This window comes from Rhinolophus sinicus, linkage group LG13 (assembly GCF_036562045.2).
Source record: "Rhinolophus sinicus isolate RSC01 linkage group LG13, ASM3656204v1, whole genome shotgun sequence".
Taxonomy (NCBI): Eukaryota; Metazoa; Chordata; class Mammalia; order Chiroptera; family Rhinolophidae; genus Rhinolophus; species Rhinolophus sinicus.
The window spans coordinates 24,714,149-24,736,894 of NC_133762.1; the positions used below are offsets into that span (position 1 = coordinate 24,714,149).

At 49.8% G+C, this 22,746-nt stretch overlaps 1 protein-coding gene across 6 annotated transcripts in view; it reads left to right on the forward strand.

Annotated features, from left to right (window-relative positions):
• Positions 1 to 4,696: 4,696 nt before the first annotated feature.
• The window catches only part of NFATC2 (nuclear factor of activated T cells 2), a 151,923-nt gene continuing 133,873 nt past the window's right edge, over positions 4,697 to 22,746 (forward strand). For 4 of the 6 annotated variants that reach the window (XM_019726080.2, XM_019726081.2, XM_019726078.2 and 1 more), the window contains exon 1: positions 16,636 to 17,009. In XM_019726080.2, coding sequence (XP_019581639.1) covers positions 16,880 to 17,009 — 130 coding nt within the window. In that variant the 5' untranslated portion in view covers positions 16,636 to 16,879. Of the gene's footprint in view, positions 5,408 to 16,635; positions 17,010 to 22,746 lie in introns of those variants that run through there. The other 2 variants (XM_074317415.1, XM_074317414.1) reach the window with 2 other exon arrangements.

A 22,746-nucleotide genomic window follows, 5' to 3' on the forward strand; every position in this document is an offset into this window, starting at 1 on the left:
GTAATTTTAGTACCATTGCTGAGTGCTTACTGTATACCAGACACTGCCTGGTGCTTCATTAGCCCCGTGTCATCAGATCCTCATGTCTCCCTAAGAAGTTAAGTGTAGCTCCATTTTACAGGTGGGGAAGCTAAGACTTCCTCAAGGAAGCATTATCCAAGACAAGACCTGGAGCCGGTGGAATTACCCACATCAAGAATGGAGAGAGGGGATGAGAGGAGAGAAAAAGCAGGCTGGGGGAAGGCCTGGTACTGAGGAAGGATCCAGAATTTGGGGGCTCTGAGTATTTCTGGAGGGCAGGGACGTGGAGTTCAAGGGAGGAAGAGGAGAGCAATAGACCGGAAGGGGTGGAGTAGACTTGATAGGTTTTCGTAGGCCACATATGGGAGTGTGGGCTTTATCCTGAAGGTCATTATACTCCAGTGGAGTGTTTTAAGCAGGGGAGAATGACATAGTCAGATGTGCCCCTCAGATTCTAAAGTTTAGGAAAGACCCTGTAGGACAGAGTGGAGCTAAGGGGAGTGGTGTAAGAGAGACGCAGAGAGAACAGCAAGGGCGCTGTGGAGTCCTCCGGAGGGAGATGTGGGGGTGCCCTGGCGAGGCTCGTGATGTAGGAAGAAGAGATCTCTGTTGGATTCAGAGATTTTTCGGAGGAAAAATGTGGCAGTGGGCGGGGAGGACAGAGTGCAGGATGGTGACTGCCAGCTTCCTGGCTGAGACAGCTGGGAGGGCAAAGGCCCCTGGCCAGACCCACCAACCATCATCCAGGATGTCCCCGGCAGGTATGAGCACCTCAGACAGTTCCTCCTGCTGCTGTCATCACTGCTACTCCCTCAGTGTTGTGGTGTCCTTGTCAACCAAGTAGAAGACACAGTCCATGTCTTCTAGTTGTGTCCGCACCCCATCCCCGCCACTCAGCAGAGCCAGGGGCATGGAATAAGCCAGTCAATGAATACATATTTGTTGGGGAGCTTCTCAGAGCAATTGCGATGACACGTGAGAGGTAGTGTAGCCTCGTGGGTGAGAATGTGTGCCCTAGAGCCAGGTGGCTGGGGTTCAATTCCCACCTCTGCCACTTATCGGCTGTGCAACCTGGGGGAAGCAGCATACCCTCTCTGTGCTGCAGTGTCCTTGTCTGTAAAGTGACAATCACAGAGTTGTTATAAGGATGCAATGAATTCATGCCTGCCACACAGCATGTGCTCAGCCAGTGCTCAGTGTGATGGCATACCTCATTTTATTATGCTTCCCAATTTTGTGCTCCACAGGTGATGCATTTTTGATGCATTGAAGGCAAGGCCCTCTCCCAGCAAAAAGATTGCGACTCACTTAATTGCGGTGGTCTGGACTCAAACCCACAGTATCTCCGAGGTGTACCTGTAAATCTTATATTTCTGGTTTTCATATACCTGTGTCCGTCCCACTCTCTGTGTCTGAGACACGTGGACGTCCAGGTGAATTCTCAACTGTCATCTACCTTTCAGCCAGGAAAGGATGGATGATCAAGGTGACCGACAGGTGGAGATGACACTGGGGCTATAAATGCAGTGAGAGGACCAGTGAGGTACCCTCATGGGAGCTGCCCATGTCCTTTTAAATATTGCTGGTGTTGAGTCAGTTGTACAGGCAGTGGCAGCAGCAAGTGGTGTCTCAGCAAAAATACCTGCATTTCTTATTTATGAGGCTGTTGAGGGGAAGAGGTTCTACTAAAAGTCTTCCCCGGTGATTCAAGGTCTCCTGCAGCCCAGATGTCTTGCAGCTTCCCTGGGCCTTTCTCCCCTGACCACCTGGATGCCTTCTATTTGCTTTGATTCAGCTTCTCTTTCGCTTTTTCCTCCTATGCTGGCCCGTTCCCATTCCAGCTGAGAGCCTCTATTTTTGGGAGTTTTCGTGGATAATTTGGTGGGCGGAAGCTCCCCACCCACCCCCCTCGGAGCATCCCTTAAAAAAAGGGAGAGTGCTCGAGAGAAGTGAAAAACAGTGGGTGGTTCAGTTCAAAAGGACAAAATATTTCTTGCCCTGGCACGGGGAGAGGAAAGAAATTGTCTGAGGAACCGAAGAACAGCTAAACTAAGAAGCCGAAAGCTGCAGCCCGTAAGGGCAAATTAGGTGACTCAGCTGCGACTCCCCCGGATCCAGTCCTTGTAGTATTAATGTGCTTTAAAAGGGAAAAATGCTTAACTGTGACAAAGAGTGGGCTCTATAAAAATGTGGCTTAATGCTGATTCCACCGAGTTCCAAAAGGAGGCCCCCTCCCTGTAACTCTGGGCACCTGTGGAGATGGGGACTCGCCTGCCTCTGAGGCCTGAGCCTGGGTGGGACTGTGTCTAAAATTATCCCCGATAATGAGTCTGGCAGAGGAGGGCCCAGCATGCTCATTTCCTGCCTTGATTCTGGTCTCCAAGACCTCGGCTCTCGGGAAGGCCTCTGGGAGGCAGGGGCTGCGGTACCAAGAACATGGGCTTTGTTGCAAGACAGAGTTGGGTTCAAGTCCGAGCTGGTTGTGTGGACATCAACTCACGGAGCCTCAGTTTGCTCATCTGTAAACAGGGTTGACAGCATCAAGCCCAGTGGGAGGATGAAATGGACTAGATCTTGCAAAGTGCCTGCTTTGTGCCTAGGATGTGACAGTTGTTCCATAAAGGGAGGGCTGGAGGTGAAGGGTGTAGACTGCAGGATCAAATGGTCTTAATCCTGCCTTAATCACTAGTCACTCCTTGACTGTGGGAAGGTTATTTTTTTTAAAAAGTATACATTTTAAGCATTTACTGTATACCTTACTGTTCTTAGCATCGCATCATTACATCAACTTGTGGAAGGCATTCATCATGTCCCTATTCTACAGAGTGGGTAAGTGACTCCATGGCAGAGCCAAGAACCTGATTCTAGAGTCTGTACTTTATTCTGCCTCTCAGGTCACCTAATCCAGTGTTCCCTGATAGAACTTTCTACAGTGATGGAAGTGTTCTAGTCTGCGCTGTCCAACTTGGTAGCCACGAGCCACATGTGGCTTTCGAGTCTGTGGACTGTGGCATATGCAACCAAAGAACTGACTGTTACATTTTATTTCATTGTGAATTACTTGAACTTTTAATAGCTGCGTGTGGCTACTGGCTACCCATAGGACAGTGTGGGGCTAATGGCTCTCTGTCAGTGTATTACTCTGCAGGGGGTGTCGAGAGCAGGAATTCATAGACGGCTCCAGCTAAGGGCCTGGAAAACAGTAGGTGCTGAGTTAGGGGTGCTAGTCATAGTATTGCAAAGTAGAGGGACTGTCTTTAGAAGACAGTGGTTCGCAGAGTGGCAGCAGTCAAAGGAAATTGCATACAGAGTTGCATTCATACCTGGGATGACCAACTTGTTCCAGCTTGCCCAAGACTGTCCCAGCTTTAAAACTGGAAGTCTTGCAGCCCGGGAACCCCTTAATCCCAGGCAAACCAGGATGGTTGGTCACCCTGATCTTGCCTCAGATGATGGGGTGAAGAGTCCTCAGGAAATGGGGTTCCCTGAATAGGCTCCCTGAAAAGACGCTCCTCCATGGCCTCACAGCCTACACGCCAGTATTTGCCAGGAAAGCCACAGGCAAGCCATCTACCCTCTATGTGCCTTGGTTTCCCTTTTGGAAAGTGGGGGAGAAGAAGCCCAGAATGCTTGCAGGTGGCTGCAAGGAATTCAAGGTGCTGGGCTCAGAGCACAGTAGATGTGCAGATGTGGCTGCTCTTTGGGGGAAGAGTGTTCCTTAAGCTGTATTGCTGCTGAGACAGTCTTCAAGGTGTGTGTGTGTGGGGGGGGTGGGTTGGGCCAGGCCTGGGTGGGGGTGGGGGCTTTCCCAGCAGTTTTTTGTGGGACAGCATCTTCAACGGAAATGGTCATATCTGAGAGCCCAGTGAGGCTGTTGTGGGCCGAGGCGTGGAATACAGAAGGGTCCCAGGGATGGAACCAGCTCCTTTCAATGTCTCTTAAAGTTCAAGGCTCTCTGTAAGAAAGTATGTGTGTTGGGGGGTGCTGATGAGTCACCAGCTTTGGTGCTACCCGAAGTTTCCTCAGACCTCACAACAATATCTGAAATGGCTATGTTCAAAGCTGGCTTTATCTGTGGGCCCGGATTTTCCCGCCCGCTTGCCTACGAAGAAGCAGATCTAGCTTAGGTTTAGAAAGAGCGTCTCAACCGTTATGCGTCTCCTCTTCCCCACTGGCCTTCCCTTCCAGGTTCCATGGCCTATTGATGAGAGCCACCCTGGGCATCCCACGGACCTTCTGGAGACTGCAAAGTTCATGACATGCCTTCCCTTTATTTTCCTGTTTATTCAGGACATGTGTAAACACATGGGTTGCCTGGTTTCGGTGTCTCTTTGGCCACTTCATTATTGCTGGAGCCTCTGAGCATCACTGGAAACCTTGGGTTTTCTAAATGAATCTAAAAATATACTCTTTGAAAAAAAATATCTTGGAGTTGGAGAGTTGACACAAGGCACCGTTATTTATTTCTTTTCCCTCCTCCCGCCCCTCCTCCCCCTCCCCTCCCCATCCCCCTCCTCATCTCCTTTCTCCACCAACCATCCCTGAATACAAAAAAATCTGGGCAGCTAGAGGCCCAGAGGGACTGGCAAGGGCCCAAGGGTCAGTCTCCAGGGGCCCCAACCACCTGGGACGTTGGTGTGAGCCCTGGGCAGCTTTCATTGGCAGGCGCCCTTTTGGAAAATGGGGGGCTTGGGAGTCTGGGCGTGATTTATTGAAAGCTGCAGCGGGCTAGGGAAGGCGGTGGCTGGGGCGATCCTTGCAAACAGCCGCCTGAGCTCCTGCAAGGCCGCCTTGGACACTGGCGCGCCCCCACCCCCTTCTCCTCGCCGGCGGCCGCATCACTCCCTCTCCCTGACTTTTCTCCCGAACAATCAGGGACTTGTGCTGGCGGCCGAGGGAGCCACGGAGCTGGCTGGCCGCGGAGGAGGCGACGTCATGGATTCCTGAGTGTGAAGTTTGCAGGAAAGCCCTTAGTTTTTGAGATGGACGAGATCCAGTGGTTTCCATGGTGCTGGATAAACAGGAGGAAACAGTGAGGGAATCCCGTTATTTTACTGCATTGAAAGCCTATAAACACGGAGCGCCGGGAAGGAAGTCGCGTTCCCTCTCGAGTAAGCCGAACGCTGAGCCGCGCCGACTCCGCTGCTCCGGGAGCCGGGAGCCGGGAGCGGGAGGCGCGCAGCTCCCGGGCCGCTCGCAGGCTCCTCGGCCAGGGCAGCCCCGCGAGCATGCTTTAGAGGACGGCGCCCCCTTGGCTCCTGGTCTCCAAAAACAGAGCCCCTCTCACACCGAACGTCAAGCCCCCGTCCCCTCCAGATGCAGAGAGAGGCTGCGTTCAGGCTGGGGCATTGCCATCCCCTCCGCATCATGGGGTCTGTGGACCAAGGTAACTGACTTGCCCTCTATTTCGGCCGGTTCCTCCTCTCGCCTCCCAGCCCTTCCCTTTCTGCTCCTTCCCCGGGCAGCGCTTTCGGCTCCTGGCTGAGGTTGTGGGGGGAGGCCCGGGGGCTCCCGTTCTCCAGGGCGCACAGGTAGAGTGGTCAGGAGGAGAGCCGCCCTCGCCCTGGCCAGGGAGGGGAGACGAGGGGGCCCGACTCTAGACCACTGTGCGCGGGGGGGCAGTGCAGTGTCCCAAGGCGGGATTCCCTAGGCGAGGCTGTCATAGGTTTTTCTCCTCCGTGGGACACCGGGAGGGATTCTCGCTACTAACCGCTGGCTGCTTAACCGTTTCAGCACTGGGCTTTTGACAGCACATGCCATTCAGCTGCATTTATTATTATTATATTATTATTATTGTCATCATCATCATTATTATATCATTAGCTTTTTTTTTTTTCCGTTTAGGAGAACAGGCTCGGTTTTTTACTATATAGCAAAACTAGTCATAAAGACTTTTGCTTTTTAACAGTCACAGCAGCAGATGCTCTGGGACATTTAAACAATTTTCTCTCCCCCCCCCCCTTTTTTGATGTGTCTCATGGATACAGGCCTCGGGCTCCCCCTTTAAAGTGCAGTGTACCATCAGTTTGTTTTGCGATCTGATTACACTGTGCTTTCTGTGTTTCTGCCTCTTTTCCCCTCCTCTTGGATTTAGCCCTGGAATCATACTCCTTGGATCTGACGGGAGGGGCTTCACCTAGAAGAATATGATAGGAAAATCTCCCCGCTGGTTGGGATGGTGGAAGGGTTTGGGTTGTACACTGATGAATTGGTCTTTAAAAGTGGAAACGGGGCAGGGTGATGCGTTTCTCGGAGGCCAGCCCTGCATACAGCGGGGGCACTGCCCAGAGGGCTGGGCTGCAAGAGTTAAGTGAAATAAATATACATAGGAGGAGTTAGCCTCGTGTCATAAAATCAGCGTTGAATGTAGGTTTTGTGCTCTGCGTGGCTGATTAAAGTTCTGGGGGGGAAGAAATGACAATTTCAGTAAATAAACCTGAGGGGCTTTTTCTGAAAACCAGAGTGAGGCCAAGTGCCTTGGGTTAGGTAAACGGTGTGCTTTGCCACAGCGGACCTCAGCGACACAGGTTTTTAGCTGAGTTCCGCTTTTGAAAGCCAGACCCTGCCAACACTTTGAACATTTTAACTGGTACCAGTTTATCCTGTCCTCTGCTAGTGGTCCAGTGTGTGACGTAATGGCTGAGAAAGATTACTAATATCGCATGACCTGTAAAAGCGATGCTCTCAGACAGGCAGCAGCTTCAGTAAGGACACGAATTGGTTTTGACTGTCACACATCCTGGACCAGAGTGTTTGATGTTATGCTGGTGGGGGAGGGGCGACAGAGTAATGCCAAAGGTAGCTCTATTCAGAAAGAGGGAGAGAGCGAGCACTTGGAAGAGACGTTGGGCTGCTGTTTACTCTGTCATCTACCGTGTTTCCCTGAAAATAAGACCTAGCCAGACAATCAGCTCTAATGCATCTTTTGGGGCAAAAATTAATATAAGGCCCAGTCTTATTTTACTATAAGACCGGATCTTACATAATATAAGATCCAGTTAATATAATATAATATAATATAATATAATATAATATAATATAATATAATATAATACATATAATATATATATATATAATAAATATAATATAATATAATGTAATATAAGACCAGGCCTTATATAATATACCATGTTTCCCCGAAAATAAGACCTAGGCAGACAATCAGCTCTAATGCGTCTTTTGGAGCAAAAGTTACTGTAAGACTGGGTCTTATATTAATTTTTGCTCCAAAAGACGCATTAGAGCTGATTGTCCGGCTAGGTCTTATTTTTGGGGAAACAGGGTAACACAAGCCTCCCATTTTATTGCAGCTGCTGCACCTCTGCTCCAGGCTAATGAACTTGGCTCCTCTCTCAAATGATGAAGTCTGTGTGTTTTGGGTGTGCACGTGCATTGCCGGCCCTCCCCAGCCCATGCTCATGTGTGCAGGGATTGTGAGTACGTGCGTGCCAGTGTGTGTGTACAGATGTGGGAAGACAGGGCACCGCATTGTTCCCGGAGAACCACACTTGGCATACCAAGGCAACTGGGCACACAGAGTGTAGTTCCAGGCATCAAAGAGCTGGCATGGGAGACGCTTCGATCGTGCCCTGCAGAGGGAAACGCTAATGCCCCTTTAAATTCAAACACCACGTGAGCACAGGGACAGACCTGAAGTGTGCATGCAGATGGGTGGGGCCATAAAGAGCAAATAGAAATATTCGCATGTTAAGAAAATACTGACCTTGCTGTGTAACTTTGGGTTAAGGCCCTGGGAAAAACTGAAGGTCTGAAAGAGGTGTGTTCAGTTTTATCTGAAGTGGGATGATGGAAAGTATTTTAGGAATAAACAGACCCAGGGTGAGCTCCACTCACTCCCAGACCCGAACTCCCTGCCTTCTGCTTGGATTAGGACTTCTCCTTGGCCACATCACAACTGTGTGACCTTGGGTAAATGCCTTAACCTCTCTGTGCCTCAGTTTCCACATCTGTGAAATGGAGCCAATAATAATGTCCCTTAAAGGATTGTTGTGAGATTCAGTGAGGTGACACATATAACGAACATAAAATGGCGTCGTGCTCATAGTCAATGCTCGATAAATGTTAGCTGCAATTCCTATATTAAAAATGTAAAGCAATAACTTACGTTGATCTAGGAAGTGGATTTTATGGCCAAAATTCTTTGAAGAGATGCAGTGTTTTAAACTTCTCAGGGTACTTTTTAACTTACTGGGGCTCTCCAGTGAGACAGATTGGGCTCAGATCATGGCTGTGAAGCCTGAGTTTCCTCATCTGCAAAAGGAAACATGAGAGTGCTGACCTCACAGGGTTACCACGAGCATCCTATGAAATCACACACGTAAAACGCTTATTTGTGTGCTTCACATGCGGTTGTTATTAATACAAGATGTTATTATTGTCTGACAGTTGAGGACAAGGCGAGCCAGCCTTGTCCAAGGTCACACGGCACCGTAGCAGGACAATGGCTGGTCCACAGTGAGAGCTCCATCGCTGTCCTCGGTGGTGAGAGCAAACATAGGCTGAGCACCATCTAGGAGCGGCACAGCTAAATGTTGACAAGTATTAAGTCTTTAATTGTCAGGGCAACAGTACTCCGTAAGTACTGTAATAATTGTCTCCTTCACAGAGCTAAGGAATGAGGCACAGAGAGGTACAGTAACTGGCCAAATGTTACCCAGCAGGGAAGTGAGGGAGCCATCATTTGAACCCAGGCTGTTGGCCGTATGCTCTGCTGTCTCTGGAACTTGCTCATGTTATTGTAATCATAATACCCTTTGATAAATGAGGAAACCGAAGTGGTCCAGACCTTGGTCCTGAGCTCTTTTTCCCAACACCACATTGGGAAGGGGTGACATATCCTAGAAGGGTAAGAGAGAAGTCTGGAAGGTTGTGAAGGCTACAAGCATCATTGTTAAAGATGGGGAAACTGAGGCAGCAACTGATTTGTCCTAAGCCTCGGATGAGTTAGGGAGGGCTCCTTGCCTTGCCTCACCTCAGAGAAAGGAAAGAACGTTTCTACTTCCACCAGAGGGGAAAAAAGTCCACAGACAGCCACGGGGCTCTAAAGCCAGCGCTGGTTTCTGCTTCTGCACAGAACCCACACCCCTCCAAGGGCCCCTCCTCCTGGCTAAGCCCTGCTCCTGCTCCCCAGACAGCCCCTCTTCCAGCGAGTTCTTCCAGTCTCCCCTTCTACAGGGAGAATCACTCCTTTTCTCAGACCTCGTCTGATTACCTTTAACTTTCCTTAGCTGGATTGTAAGCCCCCCGCCACCCCCCCGAGGACAGGGGTGAGAGCTCCTTTTTCTGTGAGTCTTCAATGGATCCCAGGTAACATTTCTACACCCAACATGTCAACAGCTTGAGATCTGGGTGAGAGGTTCAAATCTTGGCTCTGCCACTTGCTAGCTGTGTGACCTTCTGCAAGTAACCGCCACGTCCTGTGCCTCAGTTTCCCGACATATAAAAGAATGATAGTTCTGTTTAACCTGGAGTAATAATTAATATATTTAACACTGAGTATCAGCCAATCAGAACAGCAACAACAGTGTCCAAGGTTCTTATGGGCCAAGATTCAACCCTTTATCTGCTGAATTGCAGGGAGGGTTCCAAGGCAGCAGAAGCCTTGGGCGGGGGGGGCAGGTGACAGTAATTATTTATCAATCTATGGAAAGTTTCAATCTTTGAATAAACAATATAATGCTCAAAGTACCCACTTAATAAATAATTGCTGTCATTATTGCGGTACAATTCATGAATTCAATATTTACCCCCCCAAAAAAAAAAAATCCAACGTGAAAAGAAAATTAGCAAGGGCTTTCTTGTACATTTTCTCATTGGATAGCTCTCACTCCCTACATAAATGAGTGATTCTTTCCCATCTTATCTAGAAGAAGGCAGGCAAGGTCCTGTTTTTGTTCCTTTGCTAGAACAGGAGTTTGAGACTCTCTGGCCATCCAGACTGGATTAGAGTCTCGTGCGCTCTCTCCGGGCCTCTGCCCTGCACTGCCGTCTTCCTGTACTGATGGCACTGGTGGTGACTGTCCATGTTTTGTCCGTGTCCTCCTCCAGACGCAAACTCAGGGAACCAGAAACCACACTGTCTCGTTCACTGCTATGGCCCCAGTGCCTGGATGCACTCTGCCCTTTTTTTTTTTTTGCTAAATGGATGGGTGGAAGAGTGAATGCATGGACGATGCACAGTAGGGGTGATATCACGTAGTAAGGCCATAGAATTAAGACTTAAGCTCTGAAGCCCCGGGCCATTATTTTGACTCACTTTCTTCTGCCTCCTTTTGCCAATGACGGTGGCATTTGACTTCCATATTTTCCCACCTCCCGCTAGTGACCTCAGCAGGATTCCTCTTGATCACCCAACAGGCACACACTTTCCTGCTGTTGTCTGGAGTGAATCAGCCCCCAGAGGGAACAACAACAAACCATGACCATGACAGCAGCCATCACTTGCTGAGTGCCAACTATGTGCCAGGCACCACCCTAAGGGCGTTCCACGTGCCACCTCGTTAATCGTCACACTGACCTGACAGTCAATATCCCCGTCTTGCACAGGGACTAGAGTCACTCCTCCAGGGTCACATTAGTAGGGCACAGACCTCGGACACAAAGCCACTCCACCACGTTCGTTGCTCACCCTTGGGCTGGACTAATCGTAACGATAAGGTGACCTGTTTTCCCTATCAGACGCATACGCTATGGCCAAGCACGTTACAGATACTATGTCAGTGGATTCTTGTAAAAAAACCCAGAGAAGTTGGTATTTAACATGATCCTTGTTGAAAGGGGAGGAAACCAAGACGGGAGTGGTCAAGGCATTTCCAGGGCAGACGCAGTCCCTACTGATGCCAGAAGCTTGTGTTTAAGGGCTCCATGGTCCTGTTTCTCTTACTTCCTGCACCAGGACCACCCAGCAAGACGGCCACGAGCTGGAGAGGAGGGCCGCAGACCTCTGAAGGAGCCAACCCTCCACAACGTTTGGAGTGTGTGTGTGTGTGTTGGGGGGGGGTTCTCCTCCCTTACACCTTGCCTTCCTGGGCCGCTCGGTAACTTCTGGCAGCCCCCACCCCTCCGTTTCGAGTTCTCTCCAGCACGATGGACCTGCCCAGGGACCTATTTCCTTCAAGCCTCTCAGTAGCCGAAGCCCAACTGGGTGCTTCTTTGGCCTGACATTCTGGCACGTCCATTTTCAGCACTGTCACTGCTTTGGGAGCCGGGGTGTGCCCGTTCCCCTCATTCCTTTGCACACACACACTATTCACACTCTTCTCTGTGCCTTTGTCTGTGCTGTGCCCATCTGTCCACCTGGGGCTCCCTTGCCCCCTTTCACGTCTTTCATCAAGGCCCAGCTCATTCTCATCTCCTCTTACAAGACCCGTTGACCGTCAGCTCGTGTTCATCCACATTTTGAGAGCGTCTGCTATGTGCCAGTTACTGTCCAAAATGTTGGGGATGGAGTGGTGACCGAGACAGTCTGTCCTCACAAGGGAAACACCAAGCAAGTGAAAGCAGGACTATCCAAGATAATGTCAAATGGTGTTCAATGCGAGGGACTAAAATAGGAGAAGAGAGTTGCAAATGACTTGGTATATGCGTGTGTCTGTGTGTGCTTGTGTGTGTGTGTGTGTAGGTGGGTGTACTCGTTTCCTGTGGCTACCATCACAAATTACCACAAACCGGGTAGCTTAAAACAACAAAAATTAATTCTCTCACACTTCTGGAGACTAAAAATCTGAAATCAAGGTGTTGGCAGGGCCACGTTCTCTCTGAGGGACCTGGTAGGGGAGGGTCCTTGGCACTCCTTGGCTTGTCAATGCATCCCTCCTCTCTGTCTCTGTCTTCATGCAGCCTCCTTCCTGTGTGTATGTGTGTTCTCTCCTCTTCTCATAAGGACTCCAGTCCTTGGGTTAGAGCCCTTCGCTCTCATGACCTCATCTTAACTTGATTACATCTGCAAAGACCCACTTTCCAAATAAGATTGCATTCACAGGTACACGAAGTTAGCCTTTGAACATATTTTGGGGGAGGGACACAATTTAATCCACAATAGTAAGGATTGATAGTTCAGACTGGATGGTCCCTTCCTCTCTATAGAGATCTCTGAGTGACGAGCGATCTGCCTGTAATATGTCTGGGGGACGAGCATCCCAGGCCGAAGGAATAGTGGGTACAGAGGCCCCTAGGAGTGACATGTGCTTGGGATGTTCAACAACTAGTAAGACCTGTGAGGTTGGGACACAAAAGATGGGGGACGTGTGACAGGAGACAAGATCATAGATGCCAGCCAGGGCGGGTTCACGCAGCATCTTATGAGCAATTTGAAGTTCATTCTCAGGGTAATGGGGAGGCATTGAGGGAATTTTAAGCAGCAGGGATGTGATCTTGTTAATCTTTTCAAAGGATCCTATTGACCATTAAGTGGGGAACAGCCTCTAGCCAGATAAGAGTGGATGTTCAGAATGCAGGCGGGAGGTGTTGCAGTGGCCTGGGCAGGAGATGATGGTGGCCGGGCCAGTAAGGGGTGGAGAAGGAGGGGAGAAGTGGAACTTCTAGTCCGTAGTCTGTTCTCCTTTATGGTTCTCAAACTGTGTTCCCTTGAGCCCTGGGGTTCTGCAGTGTTGGTCCCTGTCTTTGGCACCCGAGAGTAGATGCCATTAATTTTATGAATAATAGGAACCACTTCAGACATGTCTTCGTCTCGGCCCAGCCTAGATTCCCCATGTCAGCTCCACCTCACCCTCTGCTATCACTGGGAGTCATAAGACTTTTTTTAGCGTTTCATCTTGGTCCAAAAATGTCCCTTAGCAAATCCACCCTTAGCTAATAACCCAGGAACAATGTGACTCAGTAATGAGTATCAGATTTGTGTGGGACAAAACCATTTCTGTGGTGGCATGTGTGACTTTTAAAAGTAACACCATCACCTCCTATGCCTTAGTGGGGGTAATAGTGAGTCTTATGTATGGGGGTGCTCGGAGGTTTAGATCATGTCTGTGATGCAATCAGTGTGTATAAAGTGGTCCGTTTATTTTAGCTGCCATTTACACTATTATTTTACTGTTTTAAATTCAAGTTATTACTTCCCGTCAGCCTAATAACCTTCAGGAGCCTTTCCTGAAGGGGATACATCTATTTTCCACCAAATCTCCGGGGTCTTCTCTGTGGGTTTCAGACCACCTACTTCAGTCACTGAACCAATGAGACCAGAGGCGTTTGTGGAGTATGTTCATGGGGACAGACAGGGGCAGCGGAGTGGGGGCTGTGACAGCAACAGAATCATCGGAAGGGGGCGGCCCCTCCTCAGCTCCAGGTAACTGGTCCATCTGGGAACATGGGCCTGCTGTGGCCAGATCTTCCCATTTTTTTAGGGTACAGTGGGAGTTTGGATTTTTATATGAAATCTCCCAATTAAAAAATGTTAGTTCAGATTAAATAAAAGTTACAGGGCAGGCCAAACATAATATGCCTGCCGGGTTATTAGCTAAGATTGGATGTGGCTGAGCTACTAGAAACCTGTGACTTGATTTGGGTTCTGACTTCTAGGTGAAGACCCCTGCTCAAGGGTCGGGGTGGCAGAAGGCAGTAGGAGGCGGGGAGAATGACAGGAGATGATACCAAGGAGAGCTGGGGGCGGGGAGGGCAGCTTATCTGCAGCCTTGTAGGCAGGTGTTTGTATTTAATTCTATACTTAATGGGAAGCCGTGGGAGGGCTTGTGGGATGTATGTTTTGAAAGGGTCCCTCTGGCTGTTCTATGTAAGGACAAACATGGAGGAGGCGACTGCAGTTGTCCAGGTGAGGGATGCCCGGGGGCTCGGATTACTGGGGCGGGGGGAAGGCCACTGGAGTTGGTGAGAAAGGCTTGGATTTGGGTTATGTTTTGAAGATGGAAATGCCTGGGTTTGCTGAGGGTTTGCAGGTGGTGTGAGAAGAGGCGAGGAATCAAATCCCTCTCCTTGGCGTTCAGTCGGAGAAGTGGAGGAATACAAGGGTGGTATTTGAGCTGGGAACATGGGAGAGGCACAGTTTCAGAGGATAATAGGGTTTGATTTGGACACATTCACTTTGAGATGCCTGTTGGATGCCCACATGGAGATGTTGGGTGGACTGTGGGATGTAAGAGCCCAGATTTCAGGGGCCAGGTCCAGGCTGTAGCTAAAAATGAGCTTTATACCAGAAGGGGGAAGTAGGGCAGAGCTGTGGGTGGTAGGTTCCTCCAGGGCCAATTTGGAGGGGCCTCAGGACTCAGAGCCACCTGCACTGGGGGTGGGGGGAGGGCTCAGTGCTCCTAGATATTTGTATTCAGGTGAAACCAAGTTATGCTGAGTAGTTTGTCAAAGGAGCACACTGGGGTGCTGTTACCAGAAGGAGGGGGATGATTCTCAGAAGGCAAAATTAACTCATGTCCACTAGAGTAGAGACATTAATCATTATGGGTGGGGACGACAAAGGACACGTGAGGAGGACAGCAGCCTGTCTTCTTTTCTACAGCACAAGGGCAGGCTGCTTCCTTTGTTTATCCCTGACCAAATTTCAGGGTCTGGACTTTGGGTCTTGTCATGAGGACCAAGACCACCCAGACCCTTCTAGATACTTGGCTGTCCCTGTCTTAGCCTGGGTCATCTTCCCTCCTTCACCTAAGTTTGTCAGCCATGCCCAGAGATGCATGTTGGATGTACCCAGTATAGCTGGGCGCATGGTTAGGAAACAAAGATGATTTTTTTATGCTCTGCCAACCAGAAAGTGCCTCCCAAGATTGAAAGATGGGGAGTCCTGAGCCAGGCCCAGGTCCCTGGAATGGAGTTTGAGTCTAAACCAGTGGTTCTCAGACCTGGCCACACATGGGAAACCTCTGGGGAGCTTTTACAAAATGCTGTGGCCCAGGCCTCACCCTCAAACATTGTGATTGGAACTGGTCTCTGGTGGGGTCTCTGGTGGCTCTAAGTGCAATTGGGAAAACCCTATTCATTGCTTCCAGGATACAAGGCTGGTGAGGGTAGTGCTATGTCCTGTTGATGGCTGCATCCTCAAGATCTGTAGCAGTACCTGGTACCGAGCAGGTGCTCAAAGAAATATTTGTGGAATGAATGATGACCAATAGCTTTGCACAAATCCCTTAATGGAGCCAATGGCTCCCCTGCAGCGTGTGCATTCTCCATACTTCCAGCACGTGGGAAAGGGTTCCAGTCAGACCCCACTTGAGGTTAAGCTGTGGTTCTTAGAATCCCTGAACTGCTCCCACCTACTCTCTGATCCACTGATTCTCAACACTGGCTGCATGTTAGATTCATCTGAGGTCATTAAACTCCCCCTCTTCCCCCCCCAAAAAAAAATAAAAAAATAAAAAAAGCTTTTGGATGTTCTTGTTCATTGAGCTTAAATTGATGGCTGAGCACAGGCTTTAAAAAAAGTATCCCAGGTGATTCTAACGTGCTGTAAGGGTTGAAGACCCCTGTTCTAATCTTTTCTATCACTGTGAGTCTGTTTTCTGACTTCAGTTCATTTGGTCCAAGACCCCTGGAGGTGTTCTATTGGGGGACGGTATTGGGTTCATGTATAGTGTTCCCCAAATGTACCTGTTCATAGCATTCACTTTGGGTTCTTGCTTAAAAAGACACATCCCTGAGTCTCTATTCCAGACTTAGAGTCAGAAGCTCCAGCGACAGGTCTGGGAATCTGTGGTTAGCCAGCGTCCAGGTGTACTTGTTACCTGCCAACCTCTCCAGCAGCATGGCCCTCCTTGCTCAGCCTCCAACACAGCAAACTGCTGCTGGCTTTTGCTTTAGTTTGGTTCCCACTGCCGAACACGCGTCCCCCAGGTCTTCCCATCAACCAGGTTTGTCCCAATGTCACCTTCCCAGAGAGGCCCTTTGTGACCACAGAAGTGACTGAGGACTCCCCAGCCCCTAGCCTTCACTCCACATCCCTGATCAGTTCTCTCCTACACCCTACAGGAGGTGATCTTTGTTTCCTTGTCTTTCACCTTGATGTCTCTTCCCCCAATCAGAGCCTGAGCTTTCACAGGACCACAGTGTCCCATTCATGCTGGGTCCCTGGCACATGATAGGTGGCCAAGAGGTACAGATGGGAGTGTGGGACTTGTATTTTCAGAGTATTGGTGATTTTTTTCCCCCCAGGTCCTGGGAAATTGAGTTTAGGGCCATGCGGGGGACTGAACTCTAGGTGAAAATCATGCCACAGCTGTATGCGCACAGAGGCACAGGTCTGCCCCCTCGGAGACAAAAAGAGGGAAAATCTGGAGATCAGCTGGGGAGCAGTCACCTAGGGCAAAACTACAAGTGGCAGCAGCTTTCTTGTCTAGATCCTGGGTCTGGCAGGGCTCGCAGTGCTCACTGCAGGAGGGTGGGAGGCAGTGGCCACCCAGCGCGGCCGTGCTGAGTGCCTGGCCGAGGACCCGGCCGGTGGCTAAGAGCAGTGCCCCGGCATTAAGGACAGGGCAGGCGGCGGCCTCCTTCCTCCCGGGCGCTGGCCAGCTGGGGCCGCCCGCCTCTCCCTCCCTTCCTCCCCCGGGTCCCCTGGTGATGGCCCCGCCCCCGCCGGCCTGGCCGCCCTGTCCCCGCCTACCCCCTCCCAGGGCTGCAACAGGTGCCTCCCGGAGCAGGAAGCTCACGCCGCTGCAGCGGCTCAGTTCAACCAGGCGCGTCCATACTCGCTGCACCAGACGCGCCATCCCCGGACCCGGCGTGCGTCCCCACGAGGACAGTGACCCCGCCACTCCACTTCTCTGCCCGCTTCCTGCCACCTTGCCACTCCACGGCGAGGGGCCCAGGAGAAAGCCCAGCCTGCCCTCGTCCCCCACCAGACAGCCCTCCCGCCGCCTTGTGCGCCATGGATGTCCCGGAGCAGCAGCCGGACCCCGACGGCGGGGACGCCCCGGGCCACGAGCCCGAGGGCAGCTCCCAAGACGAGTTCGACTTCTCCATCCTCTTCGACTATGACTATTTGAATCCTATCGAAGGTCCGTGGAGGCTCCCCCCGGCCTGGCCTCCAAGCCCGGGCTGGGGCTGGGGCCTGGGGAGTGGGCACAGGGCCCTCTGCCCCTCCAACTTACTGCGGGGCTTGGTGGGTGGAAGGTGCCTCTCCCCAGGTGAGAGGGAGGGCATGAGGCGTCTGGGACCACTGCCACCCCTAGGGGGCGGTAGGCTCACTCTTGCCCCGTAGGGCGTCAGTTTCCAGTTACTTGTGACTTCTCCCTCAGAGTCACTGGTTAGGAAGCCAAAAGTGGCAGGGGGTTCAGCTGGCCTTTTACCTGCTGCTGGGTGGTCAGAGGGCTACAGAAGTGATTTGCTTTTGGAGGGAGGAGGCGATGCAGCCAAACAGTGAAGTTAGTGAGAGGGGGCTGGTGGAGAAAGAGGTTCCCACTGAACCTAATTATCAGGGCAGGTGAAAGCTGATCCTCCTTCCTCCAGGCGCCACCGGGGGTGGGGTGAGTGGCATTTGTTGGGGGACTTTGTATTGAAACTAAGGAAGAGGTTGTCTGTGTCTAAAGCTGGAGTGTGGTTTGACTGCACTGTTAGGAGGCCAGCCCATTTCCTCCCTGGGTGGTGCTGCTGCATTTGCGAATGCACCGCCCCCTCCTCCTGTGGATCAGTCTGAGCTTTAAGTGATGCCCACCCCTGTCCTAATGGCTGTGGGGGCGGGGCCGGAGGCGCGGGGAGTGTGGGCTGCTCCTGTCTAAGGGACCTGACCGCCTGTGCCTTCAAGTCCCCTTTGCCGCTGGGGGCAGGGACTTCCCCAGGCTGGGCTGTCACTTCACGTGTTCCGTAGGAGCCTGCCTCAGAAGCAGGAGGAGGCCACACACCCAACCTCACTGTATTTTTCTGGTTAGCAGGTTGTCTTGGAAAAAAACAAAAAAACCCAAGCAGGCTTCCTGATTTTGACAGCCCAGCCCAGCCAGCGCTTGCTGAAGCCTAGGGGCAGGCCTGCTGGTAACTTCCAGATGCACCGGGGCTTGGCTGCCTGTGGAGTGCAGGAATGGGTTGTGCGGGCTCATTTGTGTGGGCGGCCTTTTCACAGTCTGGGGTAGGGGTGGGGGAGGGGGGAGGCTTGCTGTTTCCCAGAGGTGCTGTGTTAGGCGGCTGAACGAGAAGGTTTAACTTTCTGTCCATGCATCTTAGGTGAGGGGCTTGCTTTGACCTCGGGGATCCCCTCCACGTGGATACCAAGTGAAGACAGGAATTAGTAATTATTCTGTATTTTGGCTGGAGATGGAAATAATTAGCCACCAAGAGAGACCAGTCTTCTCGAGTTGCAATCTGGAGGCCATCCTTTGCTTTGAAAAGATACGATGAAGAATCTGCAAATGATGCCTGTAACATCAGTGGTCTTTCTGTGGGTGAAGATTAAAGTCATGTTTTGCAGGGAACTAATACTTACACCCCTCCCAGATTCACAATCGGCTAACCTTTTTTTTTTTTTTTTGGCGGGGTGATTTCCGGGGAAATAGTTTCCAAGCCAAATCTGATCTGATGGGAGGTGCTTTTTATAGTTTTTCTTGGCAAGTGGTGTTTGGTGGCCGCCAGATGGGTGTCTAAGTGACCACAGTGAAAGCCCAGGAATCTGTTTTATTTTTTCAAGTAAACTGCTTTTTTGGAACAGTTGTAGTTTTACAGAAAAGTTGTGAAGGTAATATAGAAGGTTCCTGTATACCCAGCGCCCACTTCCCTGCATTTACTATTTTACAGTAGTATGGATTGGACTATTATAATGAATGAACCAGTATTGATACATTATCATGACGTAAAGTCTGTACTTTATTCCGATTCAGACTGTCCTTGTTTCTTGTGAGCTTGACAATGTTGTGGCACACCGGTTAGGTATGTTGTCGAATGTCCCTCAGTTGGGGTCTTTCTAATGTTTTTCTCATGGTTAGACAGGGCTATGGGTTATGGGGAGGAAGACCACAGATGTAAAGTGACCGTTTCCCTCCCATCCTATCAAGGGCCCCTGCTGTCAGCATGATTTATCACTGTTGTTGTTGACCTTGATCACCTAGCTGAGGTAGCGTTTGTCAGGTTTCCCCACTGTAAAGTTATGCTTTTCCAAACTGCTTTTTGGAAAGAAGTTACTGTGTGCTGCCCCACTGAAGGGGTGGGGAGTTACGCTCTGGAATCTGTAAAATAAGGACTCCTTGCTGAGAAGTAGGCAGCACAGAAATGTCATAGCTCAGGAAGAGAAGGGATGTCATGAGCCTTGAGAGGCTAAAGCGAGCTGTTGCAGATGTGGGTGGGGCTCTGGCTTACCCAGATGTTCATAGGGGTCCCCTCTCTGTGCTTCTGTGTGGTGGAACTCCCCAAGGGCCAATACCAGTCCTTATCTTACTATTGGGATTTGTCCCAGATGACAGTACATTGGCCATGGGTGTGAGGTGTTACCTTTAATGGACAGGAACTTGGCAAAAATCAAGGAAGGAGAAAGGCTGCTAACGGGACAGATGTTGTCAGACATTGGTGGAGGTAGAGAATTAGGGGGAAGTCAGATGCTCATTTTATGGAACTTGAGCAGATGTTTATTAGCTCATGTCCTAACTCCTCCAATCCTAGCAAGGAGGCACGCTTGCCACCCCCATTTTGCAGAGGAGGATGCTAAGGCACAGAGAACTGAAGAAATCTTACCAAGAAGAAATAGCTGGGTAATGGCAGAACAGAATCATAAACCTGGCAGTCCGGCTCCAGAGCCTGCGTTCTGAACTACGGGTGTGAGGGTTCCTCATTCCCTTGTTGGATGAGAGACACATATAAAGCAGTTTGTAAGGGGCCTGGCACCAAGGCAAGGCTGAAATTTAAAACATTTACCAACTGAGTGATTTTGGACAAATCATTTAACCTCTCTGGACCTCCATTTGCTCATCTGACAAATGGCTGAAATACAGTACTTACCCCATAAGGTTGATTGCCTTGAATGGGTAACCCACTTAAATAATTTAACAGTGTGATTTGTAACTGGCATTTTATTAAACAAACCCTTGCTTTTGTGAATAGAGGTGCTCAGTGAACGTGAGCCATTATTCATCCAACTATTGAACACCTATTGTGTTCGATCCTGGGGTTATAATAGGGAATAAGACCTGGCTCCTGCCCTCACTGAGCTAGAGCGTTTAATTATTTTCTCTTGTCTAATTGCATAGGCTGGTATCTCCAGTAGCATGTTCATAGTTGTGGAAATAGTAGACATCCTTGCCTTGTTCCTGAGCCCAGCAGGAGGACCTCTAGTGTTGGCTTTAGGATCGAGGTGTGTGTGTTTAGGCCAAGGAAGTATCCATCCAGTCCTATTTCTTTGAGAGTTTTGATTAGGAATGGGAGTTGAATTACATGATAAACTTTTTGGCATCTATGGAAAAATAGGATTTTATTCTTTTTAGATCTGTTAATATAGATTTTTCTAGTATGGAAACATTCCTGGTATAAATCCTCCTTTGTCACTGTGTATTATTTTCTTCTGGTGGTGGGGCCAGTATTAGTTTGATAACATTTTATTCACAAATTTTTTTCAGCAGTATTCATGAGTGATATTTGTAATGTCCTTTTTTGTGTGCTACTGGGTTTAAATGTCTTTTATTTTCTATGCTCAGGAACAATGTATATATTGTTGGGATAATTCAGTTTCTAAAGTTGTGATAGCATTCCCCTGTGAAGCCATCTGGACCTGCTGCCTTTTTATGGGGTTTGTTCCGTGATCACTTTCTCTATTGTGCCTGTGGGAATTGGTCTGTCTACACTTTCTGTTTCTACTGGAGTCAGTTTTGGTAAACTATCTTTTAAAGAAATGATCCGTTTCCTCTGTCTAGGTTTTCAAATTTATTTGCCTAGAGGCATGCAGGGTAGATTCTTATTTTTCCTACTGAGGGAGACAGCTAAGAATGAATGGGGACAGGGCTTGGGGAATCCTGACCCGGGCTCCTGACCCCACCTTGGAGGGGAGAGGTGTGCTGACTGTCAGCAGACAGAAGTTGCATCCCTTGTGCCTGCTTGTGAATCCAATGAATTCATACTTTTCCCAGCTGTAATGCATTGGGTGAGACAGATGGGTACTGGAAAGCCCTGGTCGCCTCCAGAGGTACCAGATCTTCTCTGGGCTGTGTTAGGGATGCTGTGTTGGGAGTACTCACTTCTGGTGTGTCTCAGTGGGTCTGGTGTATCCCTCCTTCAGTTCCTGGTAAGCTCATGCATGTGTTGCTGACTTGGACCTTTCAGAAAGGAAAACAGTCCTGGTCATTACCTGTCGAGTCTATCCCGGTGATCCTTAAACTTTCTAGATCACAGCCCTTTGCAAAGCCGATGAAAGCCACAGATCCCATATACCCACTCACTGTTGGAGCACATGTGCCCACAGTGTGTGATACGGTGCATCAGGACATCCCACCCCACCCCACATTTCCCCCTTGGCTCTCCACTGCCTTTTCTGCCATTTTCAGGTAGCGTTACAGACCCAGCTATAGCCCATTCCCTAATGTCACCTGCAGTTCAGCTCAGGAACACCTGCTCTCAACTCATTCACAGGAGACAATTAAAACCTCATTCTCTCAGCAAACACTCACTGAATGCTGGTTTTGTGCCAGGCCCTGTGGGGGTGTAGAGAGAATTAGATATGATCCTGCCCTTGCCTGGCCCCCAGGCCGTTGTGGGACACAGCCTGGTAAACACATAGGGACAAACGAGGTGCTAGGATATAGTATCATGGGTTTTTTTTGGTGCTTACTAAAAATAGACTTCTACCCTAAGCAAGCAGTTTCGCTAACATGTGACATTCAGAGACGTTGTCATCTGTGTTCAGTTAAGGACAGGCCTTAATAAGCTTGCTTTGTACAAATAGTGTCTCCAGGTGTAGCTGGAAAGGTGCGGGGAGGCCTAGAATTGAGCAGTGGCCTTGTCAGGGAGGCAAAGCAAATGGGAAGAAAGTTGCCTTAATCATTCTTCACTATTGAACACATGTCGTCCCAGCTTCCAGATTGAAAGGCCTCTGTTCTTGAGGTAGCCTTAGATTTTGAATGGGAGTGGAGGCCCTTAAAACCTTAAAGTGGTGTTACTTAGGTGGGTTCCCAGGGTTTTCTGGTCCTTATCATGTGATGGGGCTGAGTAAATTTGAAAAATGCAGCCTCTGTGGCTGTGGTTCTCAGTCCTGGCTGCACGCTAGAGTCGTCCAGCCACACCTGGACCTATGCAGTCAGCCTCTTTGGGGTCAGTTAACATGGCTGAGAGCCATACAATGGTAAGTGGCAGGGCAGGTCTAGGACCCAGGCAGCCGAGGATCGCGAGTCCCCGCCCTCAGAACTGCAAGTCAGCCAGAATGTCACTGACTCCAGCTTTGATGGAGCCCAAGTCTGGTAGCCTGGAGGTACATTCATCCTCTATATGTGATATTTATGTAATTATCAATTGTATGTTTACTGCTGTCCTAGCGGGAGTATACTCATTATAAAACATGCAGCAAAGATAAAAATGGGAAAGGACAGGATATAAATGGCAGTTCTGCTATTTTTATATTTCTTTCTACACCCCACTTGATTGTTGTGCATGCCTCTTGGGGTACATGGTCCCCCAACTCTGGAGGCCGTTGGCTCAGCAAGTCAGAGCACCAGGTCTGAAATCAGAACATCCTGCCTTGAAATTCCGACTTAGTTGCCTCTTACCTGTGTGTTCCACAGGGCACTAGAAAGCACACAGTATATAATGGCCAAGTAAATGGAGGAAAAGTTT